Raw genomic sequence first — 20,000 nt, 5'->3', positions numbered from 1 at the left:
CTTTGATAATCTTCTTCTTCTTCTTCTTCTTCCTTGATTAGCTGCAACTGCCACGTTCACTGGTATACTGCACATGAGTGGGCTTTCACGTGTATGACCGTTTTTACCTCTCCACATGGGCAGCCATACTCCATTTTCGGGGGTGTGCATGCTGGGTATGTTTCCATAACCCACCGAATGCCGACATGGATTATAGGATCTTTAACATGCATATTTGATCTTCTGCTTGCGTATACACTCGGAAGGGGTTCATGCACAAGCAGGTCTGCACATAGTTGACCTGGGAGATCAGAAAAATATCCACCCCTGATCTACCAGGCGCCGTTACCGAGATTCGAACCTGGGACCCTCATTGATTATAGAACAAGTACACTTGCAGACAGAAAAAGATAAGGGGATGGTACTGCACTGTGGTGGTGTGCTGTCCTGAGGGAGAGCAAGAAATCTGTTAACATTTAAGTGATACAGTGGAATACAATGCAGTACAATACAGTACAAATTACAATGCAGTATGATACAATACAGTACAGTACAGTACAAATTACAATACAATACAGTACAGTACAAATAACAATACAATACAGTACAAATTACAATGCAGTATAATACAATACAGTACAGTACAGTACAAATAACAATACAGTACAATACAATACAATACAGTACAAATTACAATACAATACAGTACAGTACAAATTACAATACAATACAGTACAGTACAGTACAAATAACAATACAATACAATACAGTACAAATTACAATGCAATATAATACAGTACAGTACAGTACAAATAACAATACAGTACAATACAATACAATACAGTACAGTACAAATAACAATACAATACAACACAGTACAAATTACAATCCAATATAATACAATACAATACAGTACAGTACAAATTACAATACAGTACAGTACAGTACAAATTACAATACAGTACAGTACAGTACAAATTACAATACAATACAGTACAGTACAAATTACAATACAATACAGTACAGTACAGTACAAATTACAATACAATACAGTACAGTACAAATTACAATACAGTACAGTACAGTACAAATTACAATACAATACAGTACAGTACAGTACAAATTACAATACAATACAGTACAGTACAAATTACAATACAGTACAGTACAAATTACAATACAATACAGTACAGTACAGTACAGTACAAATTACAATACAGTACAGTACAAATAACAATACAATACAGTACAGTACAGTACAAATTACAATACAATACAATACAGTACAGTACAAATTACAATACAATACAGTACAGTACAGTACAAATTACAATACAATACAGTACAGTACAAATTACAATACAATACAATACAGTACAGTACAGTACAAATTACAATACAATACAGTACAATACAAATTACAATACAATGCAATACCAAAAAAAACCCCAAAAACAATGCAAAAGTATTACAATACAATACAATACAATACAGTACACGTGGAGTGATGGCCTAGAGGTAACGCGTACGCCTAGGAAGCGAGAGAACCTGAGCGCACTGGTTCGAATCACAGCTCAGCCACCGATATTTTCTCCCCCTCCACTAGACCTTGAGTGGTGGTCTGGACGCTAGTCATTCGGATGAGATGATAAATCGAGGTCCCGTGTGCAGCATGCACTTAGCCCACGTAAAAGAACCCACTGCAACAAAAGGATTGTTCCTGCCAAAATTCTGTAGAAAGGTCCACTTCCATAGGAAAAACAAATAAAACTACACGCAGGAAAAAATGCAAAAAAAAAGGGGGGGGATGGTGCTGTAGTGTAGCGATGCGCTCTCCCTGGGGAGAGCAGCCCGAATTTCACACAGAGAAACCTGTTGTGATTAAAAGAAATACAAATACAAAATACAATACAATACAATGCAATACAGTTCCAGTTTCAGTAGCTCAAGGAGGCGTCACTGCATTCAGACTAATCCATATACGCTACACCACATCTGCCAAGCAGATGCCTGACCAGCAACATAACCCAACGCGCTTAGTCAGGCCTTGAGAAAAAAAAAAAGAAAAAAAAAGGTGAATAAATAATAGATAAGCTTACATAAATAAATAAATAAATAATAATTATGATATAAAAAAAAAGGGTAGTAGTAATGATAATAATAAAAAAAATTATAATAAAAATATATAAATAAATAAGACAACAAGGATGATAAATAAGCAAGTAAATGTAAAACATGAAGACAAACATTCACACATACACCCACACATGCATAACAGATATGCACCAAACATGCAGGTTCACAGATATGAAAGCACAGTCAAATACATATAAACGTACATGAGCTCCAACACACACACACACACACACACACACACACACACACCACATTACCCTGCACCTCCTCTATGCAATACAAAAAAAAAAAAAAAAAAAAAAAGTACAATGCAAAAGTATTACAATACAATACAATGCTGTGCCATGCAGTACAACACAATACAAGGTGATACAAGACAACAACACTGAGAGAATGTAGAAAAGTGGTGTGTGACTCACAGGTTGTACTGCAAAAATCGGTACATGACGGGACAGCAGAAATTATAATGGTCTGACTCTCAGCACCCAACGTGCGGTTTGCTGTTTTTCTGTGTTTGTGCAGGTCTTTGGCAACAGAAAGCTGGCTTGAATGGGACCTAAAGGAGGAGAAGGCAAAATGATGACGACCCACACTTTCCAAAACAGTCGCAACAAAAGGGATGTTCATGTGAGTGTGGTCTTCAGTGGTCATTGTACACAGAGTAGTAGAGTAGAGCTGTGCTTCTTTTTTTTCTTTTTTTTTTTTTTGCTGTAGAGTTTGTCATGAAATTTGGGCAGCATGTTAAAAAAACAGATGTATATAGTCACATATGTGCATGTTCACACACACACACTTGTACTCCCCCCCCCCCCCCCCACACACACACACATGTGCATACACACACACACACACACACTGAAACTGACATAAAAAACGGAGAAAAAAAAAAAGGGGGGGGGGGGGAATAAGATTTAAAGCAATAGGGATTTGTGGATTTGTATACCACAGGACACAACCTCAAGCCGGAAAAATAATGATATTGAATCAACTTGTTGAGGATCATTCACACGCATGCGCTCTAGTGGAAGGTCCCACAATGTTTATATCACGTTGCATTATGGTGTATTACATTTTGTCATCAATCTGTCGCGTGTTCACAGGGTCCACTGAACGTTGAAGTCCCACAATGTTTATATTATGTTGCATTGTAGTGTATTACATTTTGTCATCCAGCTGTCGCGTTTTCACAGGGTGGACTGAACGTGGACATCCCACAATGTTTATATTATGTTGCATTGTAGTGTATTACATTTTGTCATTGATCTGTGGCATTTTCACAGGGTCCACTGAACGTTGAAGTCCCACAATGTTTATATTATGTTGCATTGTAGTGTATTACATTTTGTCATAGATCTGTGGCATTTTCACAGGGTCCACTGAACGTTGACGTCCCACAATGTTTATATTATGTTGCATTGTAGTGTATTACATTTTGTCATCCATCTGTCGTGTTTTCACAGGGTGGATTGAGTGTGGACGTCCCACGATATTTATATTATGCTGCATTGTAGTGTATAACATTTTGTCATGGGTCTATGGCGTCTCCACAGGGCCGACTGAACGTGGACCCAGAGGTGCGCTTCAACAAGCTGGAGTGTATCGGGGAGGGGTCCTTTGGGGAGGTGTTCAAAGGGATCGACACCGAGACTCAGCAGGTGGTGGCCATCAAGATCATCGACTTGGAGGAGGCGGAGGACGAAATCGAAGACATCCAACAGGAGATCATGGTGCTGTCGCAGTGCGACAGTCCCTACGTCACCAAGTACTTTGGCTCCTACCTCAAGGTCTGTGGTTGTTGGCTTTTTTTTTTTTTTAGGTTTTGTATTGTACTGTATTGTATTGTATTTCTCTTTTTGTCATGACAGATTTGTCTGTGCGAAATTCGGGCTGCTTTCCGCAGGGAGAGCGTGTTGCTACACTACAGTGCCACCCATTTTTTTTGTATTTTTTTCCTGCATGCAGTTTTAGTTGTTTTTCCTATCGAAGTGGGTTTTTTCTACAGAATTTTGCCAGGAACAACCCTTTTGTTGCCGTGGGTTCTTTTACGTGCGCTGAGTTCCATGCTGCACACGGGACCTCGGTTTATCGTCTTATCCGAATGACTAGCGTCCAGACCACCACTCAAGATGAACAGACAACAAATAAATAAACGAACGTGACTGAAGTGTACTGATGGTATTATTATGGTTATTATGACAGTGCTGACTCGAGTGTACAGACTGTATTATCGTGGTTGTTATGACCATGGTGACTGAAGCTACACTACAGCGCCACCCATTTTTTGGTATTTTTTCCTGCATGCAGTTTTAGTTGTTTTTCCTATCGAAGTGGGTTTTTCTACAGAATTTTGCCAGGAACAACCCTTTTGTTGCCGTGGGTTCTTTTACGTGCTTGTTATGACCATGGTGACTGAAGCGTACTGGGTGACTGTGAGTAGTTAGGATGATGATGGTGACTGTGAGTGAGCAGTTAGGATGATGATGGTGACTGTGAGTGAGCAGTTAGGATGGTGATGGTGACTGTGAGTGAGTAGTTAGGATGATGATGGTGACTGTGAGTGAGCAGTTAGGATGGTGATGGTGACTGTGAGTGAGCAGTTAGGATGGTGATGGTGACTGTGAGTGAGCAGTTAGGATGGTGATGGTGACTGTGAGTGAGCAGTTAGGATGGTGATGGTGACTGTGAGTGAGCAGTTAGGATGGTGATGGTGACTGTGAGTGAGCAGTTAGGATGGTGATGGTGACTGTGAGTGAGCAGTTAGGATGATGATGGTGACTGTGAGTGAGCAGTTAGGATGATGATGGTGACTGTGAGTGAGCAGTTAGGATGATGATGGTGACTGTGAGTGAGCAGTTAGGATGGTGATGGTGACTGTGAGTGAGCAGTTAGGATGGTGATGGTGACTGTGAGTGAGCAGTTAGGATGATGATGGTGACTGTGAGTGAGCAGTTAGGATGGTGATGGTGACTGTGAGTGAGTAGTTAGGATGGTGACTGTGAGTGAGCAGTTAGGATGATGATGGTGACTGTGAGTGAGCAATTAGGATGATGATGGTGACTGTGAGTGAGCAGTTAGGATGGTGATGGTGACTGTGAGTGAGTAGTTAGGATGGTGATGGTGACTGTGAGTAGTTAGGATGGTGATGGTGACTGTGAGTGAGCAGTTAGGATGGTGATGGTGACTGTGAGTGAGCAGTTAGGATGATGATGGTGACTGTGAGTGAGCAGTTAGGATGGTGATGGTGACTGTGAGTGAGCAGTTAGGATGGTGATGGTGACTGTGAGTAGTTAGGATGGTGATGGTGACTGTGAGTGAGCAGTTAGGATGGTGATGGTGACTGTGAGTGAGTAGTTAGGATGGTGACTGTGAGTGAGTAGTTAGGATGGTGATGGTGACTGTGAGTGAGCAGTTAGGATGGTGATGGTGACTGTGAGTGAGCAGTTAGGATGGTGATGGTGACTGTGAGTGAGCAGTTAGGATGATGATGGTGACTGTGAGTGAGCAGTTAGGATGATGATGGTGACTGTGAGTGAGCAGTTAGGATGGTGATGGTGACTGTGAGTGAGCAGTTAGGATGGTGATGGTGACTGTGAGTGAGTAGTTAGGATGATGATGGTGACTGAGTAGTTAGGATGGTGACTGTGAGTGAGTAGTTAGGATGGTGATGGTGACTGTGAGTGAGCAGTTAGGATGATGATGGTGACTGTGAGTGAGCAGTTAGGATGGTGATGGTGACTGTGAGTGAGTAGTTAGGATGATGATGGTGACTGTGAGTGAGCAGTTAGGATGATGATGGTGACTGTGAGTGAGCAGTTAGGATGATGATGGTGACTGTGAGTGAGCAGTTAGGATGATGATGGTGACTGTGAGTGAGCAGTTAGGATGGTGATGGTGACTGTGAGTGAGCAGTTAGGATGGTGATGGTGACTGTGAGTGAGCAGTTGGGATGATGATGGTGACTGTGAGTGAGCAGTTGGGATGATGATGGTGACTGTGAGTGAGCAGTTAGGATGATGATGGTGACTGTGAGTGAGCAGTTAGGATGGTGATGGTGACTGTGAGTGAGCAGTTAGGATGGTGATGGTGACTGTGAGTGAGCAGTTAGGATGATGATGGTGACTGTGAGTGAGCAGTTAGGATGATGATGGTGACTGTGAGTGAGCAGTTAGGATGATGATGGTGACTGTGAGTGAGCAGTTAGGATGATGATGGTGACTGCAGTTTACTGGTTGGGTATGAGTATTATTATAGTTATTATGACAATGGTGACTCAAGTGTACTGACTGTATTATTATTGGTTCTTTTTTTTTTCTTTTTTTTTTTCCTTTTTTTTTTTTAAGGATGAAAGTTGTGTGTGTGTGTAGGGGGTGGGGGTGGGGTGAAGAAGTTGTGTTAGGGCTTTTGATTAGTATGAATGAATGAGAGCTGTTCTTCTGTGATGCCTCTTTTTTTTTTCTTTTTTTTTTGTGAACTATGGAAGTGCTGCTTTTTGGTTTAATTTTTGTCTTAGCCTGGTGAAATTTGATTTTTAAATGAACTATGATCTTTGTAGTTGCATACTTTGTTGAGAGAGACAGACAGACAGAGAGAGACAGAGAGACTGAGAGAGAGTGTATGTGTGCATGTGTGTGCACGGGGTGTGGGTGTGTGTGTGTGGTGTGGGAAGATGTGCATTGCGGCTTGGCTGACTGAAATGGAGAGGCACATGAATTTCAGTAATCTGTATATTTGTATATATAGTGATTTCCACTTGGTGCCATTTAATTTATCTTTTTTTTTATTTTCTATTTATTTTATTTGTTTGTTGTTTTCTTCCTATGTTGGGGGCATGTGCTGCTGCCAAAAAGAAAATCTCTGTACCAAAGTATCGACAGTATAATTAAGAAATAATGAGGCCAGGAGATGAAATGATTAACAAATAGTAAAGAGCCGTAACTCTCTCCATTACACAAGGTACACAACTTTCAAGTCAGTGATGCTTACGCTTGCCGATTCAGCTGGCACACAGGTAAATAAAAGGTACATTGGAACAAACCCCAGTTTGTGTATTGGTGTAGTGTATTGTATTGTATTGATGGTGACTGAACTATACCGGGGGTGACTGTGGCCCAGGGGTCCAAGCTGTGGATCATCATGGAGTACCTGGGCGGGGGTTCGGCTCTGGACCTGATGAAAGCAGGGTCCTTCAGCGAGAACGACATCGCCATCATCCTGCGGGAGATCCTGCGAGGCCTGGACTACCTCCACTCGGAGCGCAAGCTGCACCGCGACATTAAAGGTGTGTGTGTGTGTTTGTGTGTGGAGGAAGTGTGGCAGGGCAGGGGTGGGGGGTAGGGGGGGGCGAAGGGAGGTGGGGGGGGGTAGTTGTGTGTGTGTGTGTGTGTGCCTAGTAGTAGTCATCAGTTTAAGGCGGGTGGGGGGTTAGAGGGAGTGGAGGGGTGGAGATTGTAGGAGGGGTGGGAGTGGGGAAATAAGTGTGTGTGTGTGTGTGTGTGTGTGTGTAGGGGGGTAGAGGGAGGGAGGGGTGGAGATTATAGGGGGGATGGGGGTGGGGGAATAAGTGTGTGTGTGTGTACCTAGTAGTAGTAATCAGTTTAAGGGGGGTGGGGGGTAGAGGGAGGGAGGGGTGGAGATTGTAGGAGGGGTGGGAGTGGGGGAATAAGTGTGTGTGTGTGTGTGTGTTCCTAGTAGTAGTCATCAGTTTAAGGCGGGTGGAGGGGGGGGGGGGGGGTAGAGGGAGAGGAGGGGTGGAGATTTTAGGGGGGGTGGGGGTGGGGGAATAAATCTGTGTGTGTGCGTGTGTGTGTGTGTGCGTACCTAGTAGTAGTCATCAGTTAAAGGGGGGTGTAGAGGGAGGGAGGGGTGGAGATTATAGGGGGTGGTGGGGGTGGGGGAATGTGTGTGTGTGTGTGTGTGTGTGCGTACCTAGTAGTAGTCATCAGTTAAAGGGGGGTGGGGGGGTGTAGAGAGAGGGAGGGGTGGAGATTATAGGGGGGTGTGGGGGTGGGGGAATAAGTGTGTGTGTGTGTGTGTGTGTGTGTGTACCTAGTAGTAATCATCAGTTTAAGGGGGGATACAGGGAGGGAGGGGTGGAGATTGTGGGGGGGTGGAGTGGGGGAATAAGTGTGTGTGTGTGTGTGAAGGGGGGATAGGGAGAGACAAGAGAAAAAAAACAAAACTGCATGGAGCAAAAAAAAAAAAAAAAAAAAAAAGGTGGCGCTCTTGTGTAGCGACGCGCTCTCCTTGGGGAGAGAGCAGCCCGATCGTTCGTCTTCAGTTTAACGTCTTTCCACTTGAAGTGATATTAGACGAGAAAAAAAAAAAAAAAAAAAAAAAAAACAACCGTGGGGGTAGGGGTTGTAGGAGGGGGTCGGAGTAAAAGTGTGTGTATGTGTGGAGGGTGAATAGGGAGAGACAACGCTAGGGAAAATGGAAACGTTATAAACGCCAACATCAAACAGCTATAACAAATGTCCTATTGGACTACGCAGCAAACCTTCTGCAACAGCAGATAACATGCTGGAATTGTTAACAACACATTCAAAAGAACTTTTGGTGTGTGTGTGTGTGTACGTGTGTGTGTGTGTGTGTACGTGTGTGTGTGTGTGTGTGTGTGTGTGTGTACGTGTGTGTGTGTGTGTGTGTGTGTGTGTGTACGTGTGTGTGTGTGTGTGTGTTCGTTCCAGCGGCCAACGTGTTGCTGTCGGAGCATGGAGCGGTGAAGCTGGCTGACTTTGGGGTGGCGGGTCAGCTGACCGGGACCACCAATAAGAAGCTGACCTTTGTGGGCACCCCCTTCTGGATGGCCCCCGAGGTCATCAAACAGTCCGCCTACGACACCAAGGTAATGGGGGGTGGGGGGGGGAGGCTGATGGAGATTTGGGGGGTGGGGGCAACTTGGGAGGGCGGGGGATGGGGGGGGGATGAATGGGAGGTGGTTTTTTTTTGTTTGTTTGTTTGTTTTCTTCTTCTTCTGTTTTTTTGTTTTGTTTGTTTTTGCTTCTTCCTCTGCTTCTTCTTCTTTGTCCTCCTTCTTCCTTATCCAGCTTCCTCCTCCTCTTCTTTCTTCTTCTTCTTCTTCTTCTCCTTCTTCTTCTCCTTCTTCCTTATTCTTCTTCCTCCTCCTCTTCTTTCTTCTTCTTCTTCTTCTTTGTCCTCCTTCTTCCTTATTCTTCTTCCTCCTCCTCTTCATTCTTCTTTCTTCTTTGTCCTCCTTCTCCTCCTCCTCCTTCTCTCTTCCTCCTCCCCCTCCCCCCTCCCCCTCCCCCATTATCTTCTGGATGCTGGTCATTTGATTGAGGTGATAAACCAAGTTCCCATGTATAATATGCACATAGTGCAAGTATAAGAACCTGTACCAACGACAGAGTTGCACCTGGGAAAATTTCACAGTACAGTTCACTGTGATATACATGTATGTGTGTGTGTGAGTGTGTGTGTGTGTGTGTGTGTTTTCGCAGGTGTGTGTGTGTGTGTGTGTGTATGTGTGTGTGTGTGCGTGTGCGTGCTTGACTGACACCTGACTGAATGACACAGGAAATGATTGATCAGCACGTGAAGACAGCTAGCTATATGACGGCTCTACCCAGGTTATTTGTATTTGTAATTCTTCTTTATCACAGCAGATTTCTCTATGTGAAATTCAGGCTGCTCTCCCCAGGGAGAGTGCGTTGCTACACTGAGAGCGCCACCCTTGTTGTTGTTGTTTTTTTTCCTGCGTGCAGATACTTCTACAAAATTTAGCCAGGAACAATCCATATACGCTACACCACATCTGCCAAACAAATGCCTGACCAGCAGCGTAACCCAACACGCTTTGTCAGTCCTTGAGAAAAATAAAATAAAATAAAATAAAATAAAATAAAAATAAATAAATAAATAAATAAATAAATAAATAATATAATTAAAAAATAAATAAATGATAATGATAATAATGCAATAACTAACTAAATGATAATAATATAATTTATTAAATAAATAAATAATAATAATAATGCAACACAGTATCAATTAACCAGTAAATCAGCCAGTCAATGAATGGCTCATCCTGCGTGCGTGCAGGCGGACATCTGGAGTCTGGGCATCACGGCCATAGAGCTGGCCAAGGGGGAGCCCCCTCACGCAGAACTGCATCCCATGAAGGCCCTCTTGCTGATCCCCAAGAGCAACCCCCCTCAGCTCACCGGCAACTACTCCAAAGCGTTCAGGGACTTTGTCGCCCTCTGCCTCAACAAGGATCCGGACAATGTGAGGCGTGAGGGTGTTGTGTGTGTGTGTGTGTGTGTGTGTTGAGGGTGGTGGTGGTGGTGGTTTGGTGTGTTATGTGGGTGGGTATTTGTTGTGTGTTGTTGTTGTGTGTGTGTGTGTGTGTGTGTGTGTTGATGATGGTGGTGGTTTGGTGTGTGGGTGGGTGGGTATTTGTTGTTGTGTGTGTGTGTGTTCTGTGTGTGTGTGTGTGTGTGTTGATGATGATGGTGGTGGTTTGGTGTGTGGGTGGATGGGTATTTGTTGTGTTGTTGTTGTTGTTGTGTGTGTGTGTGTGTGTGTGTGTGTGTGTGTGTGCGTGTGTTGATGATGGTGGTGGTGGTTTGGTGTGTGGGTGGGTGGGTATTTGTTGTGTTGTGTGTGTGTTGTGTGGGTGTGTGTTGTGCTTGTGTATGTGTGTGTGTTTGTGTTGTGTTTATGTGTGTGTTCTCTGTGTGTGTGTGTGTGTGTGTGTGTTGTGTTTGTGTGTTATGTGTGTGAGTGTGTATATGTGTTTTGTGTGTGTGAGTATGAGTGTGTGTGTGTGTGTTTGTGTTTTGTGTTTGAATGTTGTGTGTTTTTGTGTGTGTGTGTTTTGTGTACACGGTTGTTTGCGAAGGCCTGATAAATCCTGCATTGTATTGTATTGTATTGTATTGTATTGTAATGTATTATATTGTATTACATTACTTTTTTGTCAGTAGACATTTCTCTTTCTGAAATTTGGGCTGCTGTCCTCAGGCAGAGTGTGACCTCACAGTGTAGTTCCAGAGGCCGCGAGCGCAATATAAGTATTCATATCATCATCATCATGTTGCAGAGGACATCAGTGCTATATAAGTATCCATATCATCATCATCATCATGTTCCAGAGGCCGTCAGGGCTATATAAATATCCATATCATCATCATCCTCATGTTCCAGAGGACATCAGCGCTATATAAGTATCCATATCATCATCATCCTCATGTTCCAGAGACCGTCAGGGCTATATAAGTATCCATATAATTATCATCCTCATGTTCCAGAGGACGTCAGCGCTATATAAGTATCCATATCATCATCATCATCATGTTCCAGAGGCCTTCAGGGCTATATAAGTATCCATTATCATCATCATCATCATGTTCCAGAGGCCGTCAGTGCTATTTAAGTATCCATATCAACATCATCCTCATGTTCCAGAGACCGTCAGGGCTATATAAGTATCCATATAATTATCATCCTCATGTTCCAGAGGACGTCAGCGCTATATAAATATCCATATCATCATCATCATCATGTTCCAGAGGCCGTGAGCGCAATATAAGTATTCATACCATCATCATCATCATGTTCCAGAGGCCGTGAGCGCAATATAAGTATTCATATCATCATCATCATCATGTTCCAGAGGCCGTGAGCGCAATATAAGTATTCATATCATCATCATCATCATGTTCCAGAGGCCGTGAGCGCAATATAAGTATTCATATCATCATCATCATCATGTTCCAGAGGCCGTGAGCGCAATATAAGTATTCATATCATCATCATCATCATGTTCCAGAGGCCGTCAGGGCTATATAAGTATCCATATCATCATCATCATCATGTTCCAGAGGCCGTGAGCGCAATATAAGTATTCATATCATCATCATCATCATGTTCCAGAGGACATCAGGGCTATATAAGTATCCATATAATTATCATCCTCATGTTCCAGAGGACGTCAGCGCTATATAAATATCCATATCATCATCATCATCATGTTCCAGAGGCCGTCAGGGCTATATAAGTATCCATATCATCATCATCCTCATGTTCCAGAGGACATCAGCGCTATATAAGTATCCATATCATCATCATCCTCATGTTCCAGAGACCGTCAGGGCTATATAAGTATCCATATAATTATCATCCTCATGTTCCAGAGGACGTCAGCGCTATATAAGTATCCATATCATCATCATCATCATGTTCCAGAGGCCTTCAGGGCTATATAAGTATCCATTATCATCATCATCATCATGTTCCAGAGGCCGTCAGTGCTATTTAAGTATCCATATCAACATCATCCTCATGTTCCAGAGACCGTCAGGGCTATATAAGTATCCATATAATTATCATCCTCATGTTCCAGAGGACGTCAGCGCTATATAAGTATCCATATCATCATCATCATCATGTTCCAGAGGCCGTCAGGGCTATATAAGTATTCATATCATCATCATCATCATGTTCCAGAGGCCGTCAGCGCTATATAAGTATCCATATCATCATCATCATCATGTTCCAGAGGCCTTCAGGGCTATATAAGTATCCATTATCATCATCATCATCATGTTCCAGAGGCCGTCAGGGCTATTTAAGTATCCATATCAACATCATCATCATTTTCCAGAGGCCGTCAGGGCTATTTTAGTATGCATATCATCATCATCATCATCATTTTCCAGAGGCCGTCAGGGCTATATAAGTATCCATATCATTATCATCATCATGTTCCAGAGGACACCAGCACCATATAAGTATTCATATCATCATCACCATGTTCCAGAGGCCGTCAGTGCTATATAAGTATCCATATCATCATCATCATCATCTTCATCATGTTCCAGAGGCCTTCAGGGCTATATAAGTATCCATATCATCATCATCATCATGTTCCAGAGGCCGTGAGCACTATATAAATATCCATATCATCATCATCATCATCATGTTCCAGAGGCCGTCAGGGCTATATAATAAGTATCCATGTCATCATAATCATGCTCCAGAGGCCGTCAGCCAAGATGCTGCTGGAGCACTCGTTCATCAGAAAGGCAAAGAAGCGATCCTACCTGACGGAGCTCATTGATTCCTCCAGGCGTAAACGTCTGATGAAGGGAGCCGATGGAGGCAACGAGACTGAATGTTTTGGGTGAGTTTTGTGAGTGTGTGTCTCCTGGTGGATTGAATGTTTTGGGTGTGTTTTGTGAGTGTGTGTCTCCTGGTGGATTGAATGTTTTGGGTGAGTTTTGTGAGTGTGTGTCTCCTGGTGGATTGAATGCTTTGGGTGAGTTTTGTGAGTGTGTGTCTCCTGGTGGATTGAATGTTTTGGGTGTGTTTTGTGAGTGTGTCTCCTGGTGGATTGAATGTTTTGGGTGAGTTTTGTGAGTGTGTGTCTCCTGGTGGATTGAATGTGTTTTGGGTGAGTTTTGTGAGTGTTTCTCCTGGTGGATTGAATGTTTGGGTGAGTTTTGTGAGTGTGTCTCCTGGTGGATTGAATGTTTTGGGTGAGTTTTGTGAGTGTGTCTCCTGGTGGATTGAATGTTTTGGGTGAGTTTTGTGAGTGTGCCTCTTGGTGGATTGAATGTTTTGGGTGAGTTTTGTGAGTGTGTCTCCTGGTGGATTGAATGTTTTGGGTGAGTTTTGTGAGTGTGTGTCTCTTGGTGGATTGAATGTTTTGGGTGTGTTTTGTGAGTGTGTCTCCTGGTGAATTGAATGTTTTGGGTGTGTTTTGTGAGTGTGTCTCCTGGTGGATTGAATGTTTGGGTGAGTTTTGTGAGTGTGTCTCCTGGTGGATTGAATGTTTTGGGTGAGTTTTGTGAGTGTGTCTCCTGGTGGATTGAATGTTTTGGGTGAGTTTTGTGAGTGTGTCTCCTGGTGGATTGAATGTTTTGGGTGAGTTTTGTGAGTGTGTCTCCTGGTGGATTGAATGTTTTGGGTATGTTTTGTGAGTGTGTCTCCTGGTGGATTGAATGTTTTGGGTGAGTTTTGTGAGTGTGTCTCCTGGTGGATTGAATGTTTTGGGTGAGTTTTGTGAGTGTGTCTCCTGGTGGATTGAATGTTTTGGGTGTGTTTTGTGAGTGTGTCTCCTGGTGGATTGAATGTTTTGGGTGAGTTTTGTGAGTGTGTCTCCTGGTGGATTGAATGTTTTGGGTGAGTTTTGTTAGTGTGTCTCCTGGTGGATTGAATGTTTTGGGTGAGTTTTGTGAGTGTGTCTCCTGGTGGGTTGAATGTTTTGGGTGAGTTCTGTAAGTGTGTCTCCTGGTGGATTGAATGTTTTGGGTAAGTTTTGTGAGTGTGTCTCCTGGTGGATTGAATGTTTTGGGTGAGTTTTGTGAGTGTGTCTCCTGTTTGATGTTTTGGTTGAGTTTTGTGAGTGTGTCTCCTGGTGGGTTGAATGTTTTGGGTGAGTTTTGTGAGTGTGTCTCCTGGTGGATTGAATGTTTTGGGTGAGTTTTGTGAGTGTGTGTCTCCTGGTGGATTGAATGTTTTGGGTGAGTTTTGTGAGTGTGTCTCCTGGTGGATTGAATGTTTTGGGTGAGTTTTGTGAGTGTGTCTCCTGGTGGGTTGAATGTTTTGGGTGAGTTTTGTGAGTGTGTGTCTCCTGGTGGATTGAATGTTTTGGGTGAGTTTTGTGAGTGTGTCTCCTGGTGGATTGAATGTTTTGGGCGTGTTTTGTGAGTGTGTCTCCTGGTGGATTGAATGTTTAGGGTGAGTTTTGTGAGTGTGTCTCCTGGTGGGTTGAATGTTTTGGGTGAGTTTTGTGAGTGTGTCTCCTGGTGGGTTGAATGTTTTGGGTGAGTTTTGTGAGTGTGTCTCCTGGTGGGTTGAATGTTTTGGGTGAGTTTTGTGAGTGTGTCTCCTGGTGGGTTGAATGTTTTGGGTGAGTTTTGTGAGTGTGTCTCCTGGTGGATTGAATGTTTTGGGTGAGTTTTGTGAGTGTGTCTCCTGGTGGGTTGAATGTTTTGGGTGAGTTTTGTGAGTATCTCCTGGTGGCTTTGGCTCTTTCCAGTTGCTGCTTTGTTGTGTGTGTGTGTGTGTGTGTGTGTAGGGGGTGGGTTGGGGGTATGGTGTGTGTGTGTGCACCTGTATGTGTGTGTGTATGGGTGTGTGAGCATGTGTGTGTGTGTATGTCTGTGTGTGTGTGTGTGTGTGTCTGTGTCTGTGTGTGTATGTGTGCGCGTGTGTATGTGTGTGTGCGCGCACGTGTATGTATGTGTGTGTGTGTGTGTGTCCCCTTCATCATGCACACACTTTGAATGGAAATTGACTTGAAAAGATCAAGTACATCAGTCAACAAATAGATACAAAAGATGGGGTTGAAAATGCCTCAGAATTTCACAGCACATACACAGGAAAATAATTTGGGTAAGGTGTGTCTGATGATGATAATGATGATGATAATGATAAAACACTTACGAAAATCACTCATCGAGTGTAGTTTAGAGCTCTGAATAATCCATCCTGACACAATGCGTATTACAATGAAATGCAGTGCCAATCTGTATAATCAAAGACTTCTTTGAAGATTGTTGAAAATTTATTATATATAAACACGGGTGCCTTCATTTATTTAGAAGAGGTTTTTTGGTTGTTGTTTTTTTGTTGTTGTTTTTTTTCTTTCTTTTTTTTTTTTTATTCAGATTCATTTCAGCTTCAAAGAAAATGTAAAAGCACTTTCCTTTTTTTTTTTTTTTTTAACTTGTCATTTGTATGGTGTGTAAGATGGTTTAAGAGATGTTCATTTATAATATTTCTGTGTCGCCTGGGGACACATGAAATCAACTTTTTGTCTTGCCTTGCAGTTTCACTTTCAGTTTAAGTAGCTCAAGGAGGCGTCACTGCGTTCGGGCAAATCCATATACGCTACACCACATCTGCCAAGCAGATGCCTGACCAGCAGCGTAACCCAATGCGCTTAGTCAGGCCTTGAGAAAAAAAAGAAAAAAAAGGTGAATAAATAATAGATAAGCTTACATAAATAAATAAATAAATAAATAATAATTATAATATAAAAAAGGTAGTAGTAATAATAATAATAATAATAATAATAAATAAATAAATAAATAAGACAAAAGTAATGATAAATAAGCAAATAAATGCAATAGGTCTTTAACTTGAGGAAGCTGCTGTATCCTGAATAAAACAGAATTTTATATATAAGTTTTCGTTGTTGTTGTTGTTGTTCTTGTTTTTTTTTTTTGTTTTTTAACACACTCAGTACGGCCAGTCCTCTCTTCTTCTCTACACAGACCCCTCAGATGTCCAGTGGGTGTCTCAATGACCCAACATTTAGCTTCCGTCATCAGAATTGTGGTATTCTTTGTTAACATTCACGTCTTCAGTATAAGAGCCTTCCGCTTGCAATATTTTGATGGTGGTAATTGGGGTGAAACGCTGTTAACGTCGTCTCTTTCGCCGTTCGTATGGAGAGAGTTAACTTGAGGAAGCTGAAGTATCCTGAATAAAACAGAATTTTATATATATAAGTTTTCGTTGTTGGTTTTTTTTGGGGGGGTTTTGTGGGGTTTTTTTTCTTTTTTTTAAATACACTGTTGTATGTTGACAGACCTGATGGCAACAGTGAGGACGAGGTGGACACGGATTGGTTTCTGACCATTCGGGACAACAGTCCAGCACAGCAGCTGACCACAGAGGTGAGTTTCCAGGCCTTTTGGCTTTTAGCTGTCCTGTTTCTGGCCCTTTAATTCAGTTGTCATGTTTCCTGGCCCTTTAATTCAGTTGTCATGTTTTCTGGCCCTTTAATTGAGTTGTCATGTTTTCTGGCCCTTTAATTGAGTTTGTCATGTTTTCTGGCCCTTTAATTTAGTTGTCATGTTTTCTGGCCCTTTAATTCAGTTGTCATGTTTCATGACCCTTTGATTAAGTTGTCATGTTTCCTGGCCCTTTAATTCAGTTGTCATGTTTTCTGGCCCTTTAATTTAGTTGTCATGTTTTCTGGCCCTTTAATTCAGTTGTCATGTTTCATGACCCTTTGATTAAGTTGTCATGTTTCCTGGCCCTTTAATTCAGTTGTCATGTTTTCTGGCCCTTTAATTCAGTTGTCATGTTTTCTGGCCCTTTAATTTAGTTGTCATGTTTTCTGGCCCTTTAATTCAGTTGTCATGTTTCATGACCCTTTCTTAAGTTGTCATGTTTCCTGGCCCTTTAATTCAGTTGTCATGTTTCCTGGCCCTTTAATTCAGTTGTTGTGTATTATGATGACCCGTTAATCCCTTCACTGCTGGTACGTTTTGCTGCAGCCTATGCTGAGAAAATTTTCAGAAAAACAAGAAAAACACGCCAATGATTTTAATTTGCTTACATTTCAAAAAGCACACATACACACACAGACAGACATGTAAGATTTTACGTGCATGACCGTTTTGTTTATTTACCCCGCCATGTAGGCAGCCATACTCTGTTTTCTGGGGTGTGCATGCTGGGTATGTTCTTGTTTCCATAACCCACCGAACCCTGACATGGATTACAGGATCTTTAACGTGCGTGTTTGATCTTCTGCATGCGTTTTCACACGAAGGGGGTTCAGGCACTAGCAGGTCTGCACATACGTTGACCTGGGAGATCGGAAAAAAATCACCACCCTTTACCCACCAGGCGCCATCACCGAGATTCGAACTCGGGTACCCTCAGATTGAAAGTCCAACGCTTTAACCATTTGGTTAATACACCCTGTCATTTTTCATGGTGAATTATAAAAGAAAAAACCAACATTTCATGGTGCTGTTTTGTTTTTTGTTTTTTTAATTGTTGCATGTCCTGTGTTTCCAGAAGCTGGCACCAGTGCCAGCCAACCCAAAAGAGCAGACCTCCTTCAGGCATGTGCAGCCTTCACAGCATATGGGATCCACACCGTCCTTGCTGTTGTCATCGTCATCGTCATCATCATCATTGTCGTCGTCAGTATTGCCGCACCATGGAAGAGTGAGTGTTTGGTTTGGAGCATGGGTAAAAAGCCTGGTGGGTTGGTTGGTTTGTTTGTGTGTGGGTGGGGTGTGTGTGTGTGTGTGTGTGTTTGTGTGTGTTGTTTCTGGATTTCTGTGTATGTGTCTGTGTGTGCGCGTGTGTGTGTGTGTGTTGTTTCTGGATTTCTGTGTATGTGTGTGTGTGTGTAACAATACATATGTGGTGTGTGTGTGTGTGTGTGTGTGTGTCACAGTTTTCTGAGTTCTCAGAAATCTGTTTAGCATTGCTGAGTGGTTAAAGCATGGATCTTCAGTTTGAGGGTCCTGGGTTCGAATCTGGGTCACGGAGCCTGGTGGGTAAAGGGTGGAGATTTTTTCCAATCTCTCGGGTCAACAGATGTGGAGGCTTTCCAGTGTCGGAACCCCCTTCAAGTGTATACACACATAGTAGATCATCAAATATGCACATCAAAGATCCTGTAAACCATGGAAACACGACCATACCCGGCATGCACCCCTCAGAAAAGGAGTATGATTGCCTAAGCACACGTAAAAGAACCCACGGCAACAAAAGGGTTGTTCGTGGCAAAATTCTGTAGAAAAGTCCACTTCTATAGGAAAAACAAAAATAAAACTGCACGCAGGAAAAAATACAAAAAAAAAAAAAAGGGTGGCGCTGTAGTGTAGTGACGCACTCTCCCCGGGGGAGAGCAGCCCGAATTTCACTCAGAGAAATCTGTTGTGATAAAAAGAAATACAAATACAAATACAACAAATACAGTGCTACCTCCAGCTTTTTGCCTCATCTTAGTTGCCATTACTGTCATAGTTGACATGATTGATGCTGTTGCTATGCTACAACTGGTCTCATTATTATTGATATTATCTTCGTATTATTACTTAATTCTACTGCTATTACAGACGTCATAATTATCGAAATCATCATCACTAACTACTGCAATCAGTGATGTGTCAACATTGATTGAATGATGGGACAAGTAGTTGAATGTGTGTGTGGCTTTTTTTGTTTGTTTGTTTGTTTGTTTGTTTTTTCTTGGGTTTTTTTTTTTTTTTCTTTTATTAATCATTTTCTTTTATTATACTTGTTTTTGTTTTTTTCTCTACTGGATGTTACTGTTTGTTTATACTGTTCTCTGTATGTTGTATACATATCTTTGAAAAAATCTATTAAAAAAAAATGTGCTTTTTTTAAAGAAAAAAAAAAAAAAAAAAAAAAAGAAGAAGAAGAATGCTTTGTGTTGTGTTGTCAGAGGCCAGTGTCGGAGTACGTCAACAGCCCTGTGAACTGCTTTGTGTTGTGTTGTCAGAGGCCAGTGTCGGAGTACGTCAACAGCCCTGTGAACTGCTTTGTGTTGTGTTGTCAGAGGCCAGTGTCGGAGTACGTCAACAGCCCTGTGAACTGCTTTGTGTTGTGTTGTCAGAGGCCAGTGTCGGAGTACGTCAACAGCCCTGTGAACTGCTTTGTGTTGTGTTGTCAGAGGCCAGTGTCGGAGTACGTCAACAGCCCTGTGAACTGCTTTGTGTTGTGTTGTCAGAGGCCAGTGTCGGAGTACGTCAACAGCCCTGTGAACTGCTTTGTGTTGTGTTGTCAGAGGCCAGTGTCGGAGTACGTCAACAGCCCTGTGAACTGCTTTGTGTTGTGTTGTCAGAGGCCAGTGTCGGAGTACGTCAACAGCCCTGTGAACTGCTTTGTGTTGTGTTGTCAGAGGCCAGTGTCGGAGTACGTCAACAGCCCTGTGAACTGCTTTGTGTTGTGTTGTCAGAGGCCAGTGTCGGAGTACGTCAACAGCCCTGTGAACTGCTTTGTGTTGTGTTGTCAGAGGCCAGTGTCGGAGTACGTCAACAGCCCTGTGAACGGATCAGGGTCAGGGTCAGGGTCAGGAGCACCGCCGCCTTACTCTCATGTGGCGGTGAGTTCACATCAGTTCAGTTCAGATCCCACCA

At 42.6% G+C, this 20,000-nt stretch overlaps 1 protein-coding gene across 1 annotated transcript in view; it reads left to right on the top strand.

Annotated features, from left to right (window-relative positions):
- The window catches only part of LOC143275548 (serine/threonine-protein kinase 24-like), a 27,054-nt gene that overhangs the window by 1,962 nt on the left and 5,092 nt on the right, over positions 1 to 20,000 (top strand). Inside the window, exons 2-10 of the mRNA XM_076579738.1 lie at positions 2,638 to 2,742; positions 3,666 to 3,899; positions 7,228 to 7,393; positions 8,802 to 8,959; positions 10,177 to 10,362; positions 13,119 to 13,261; positions 16,679 to 16,766; positions 17,902 to 18,054; positions 19,877 to 19,966. Of these exons, the coding sequence (XP_076435853.1) occupies positions 2,665 to 2,742; positions 3,666 to 3,899; positions 7,228 to 7,393; positions 8,802 to 8,959; positions 10,177 to 10,362; positions 13,119 to 13,261; positions 16,679 to 16,766; positions 17,902 to 18,054; positions 19,877 to 19,966 (1,296 nt within the window). The 5' untranslated portion in view covers positions 2,638 to 2,664. The remainder of the gene's footprint in view (positions 1 to 2,637; positions 2,743 to 3,665; positions 3,900 to 7,227; positions 7,394 to 8,801; positions 8,960 to 10,176; positions 10,363 to 13,118; positions 13,262 to 16,678; positions 16,767 to 17,901; positions 18,055 to 19,876; positions 19,967 to 20,000) is intronic.

Source organism: Babylonia areolata, chromosome 30, assembly GCF_041734735.1.
Source record: "Babylonia areolata isolate BAREFJ2019XMU chromosome 30, ASM4173473v1, whole genome shotgun sequence".
NCBI lineage: Eukaryota > Metazoa > Mollusca > Gastropoda > Neogastropoda > Buccinidae > Babylonia > Babylonia areolata.
This window is presented reverse-complemented; position numbering and strand designations above follow the sequence as displayed.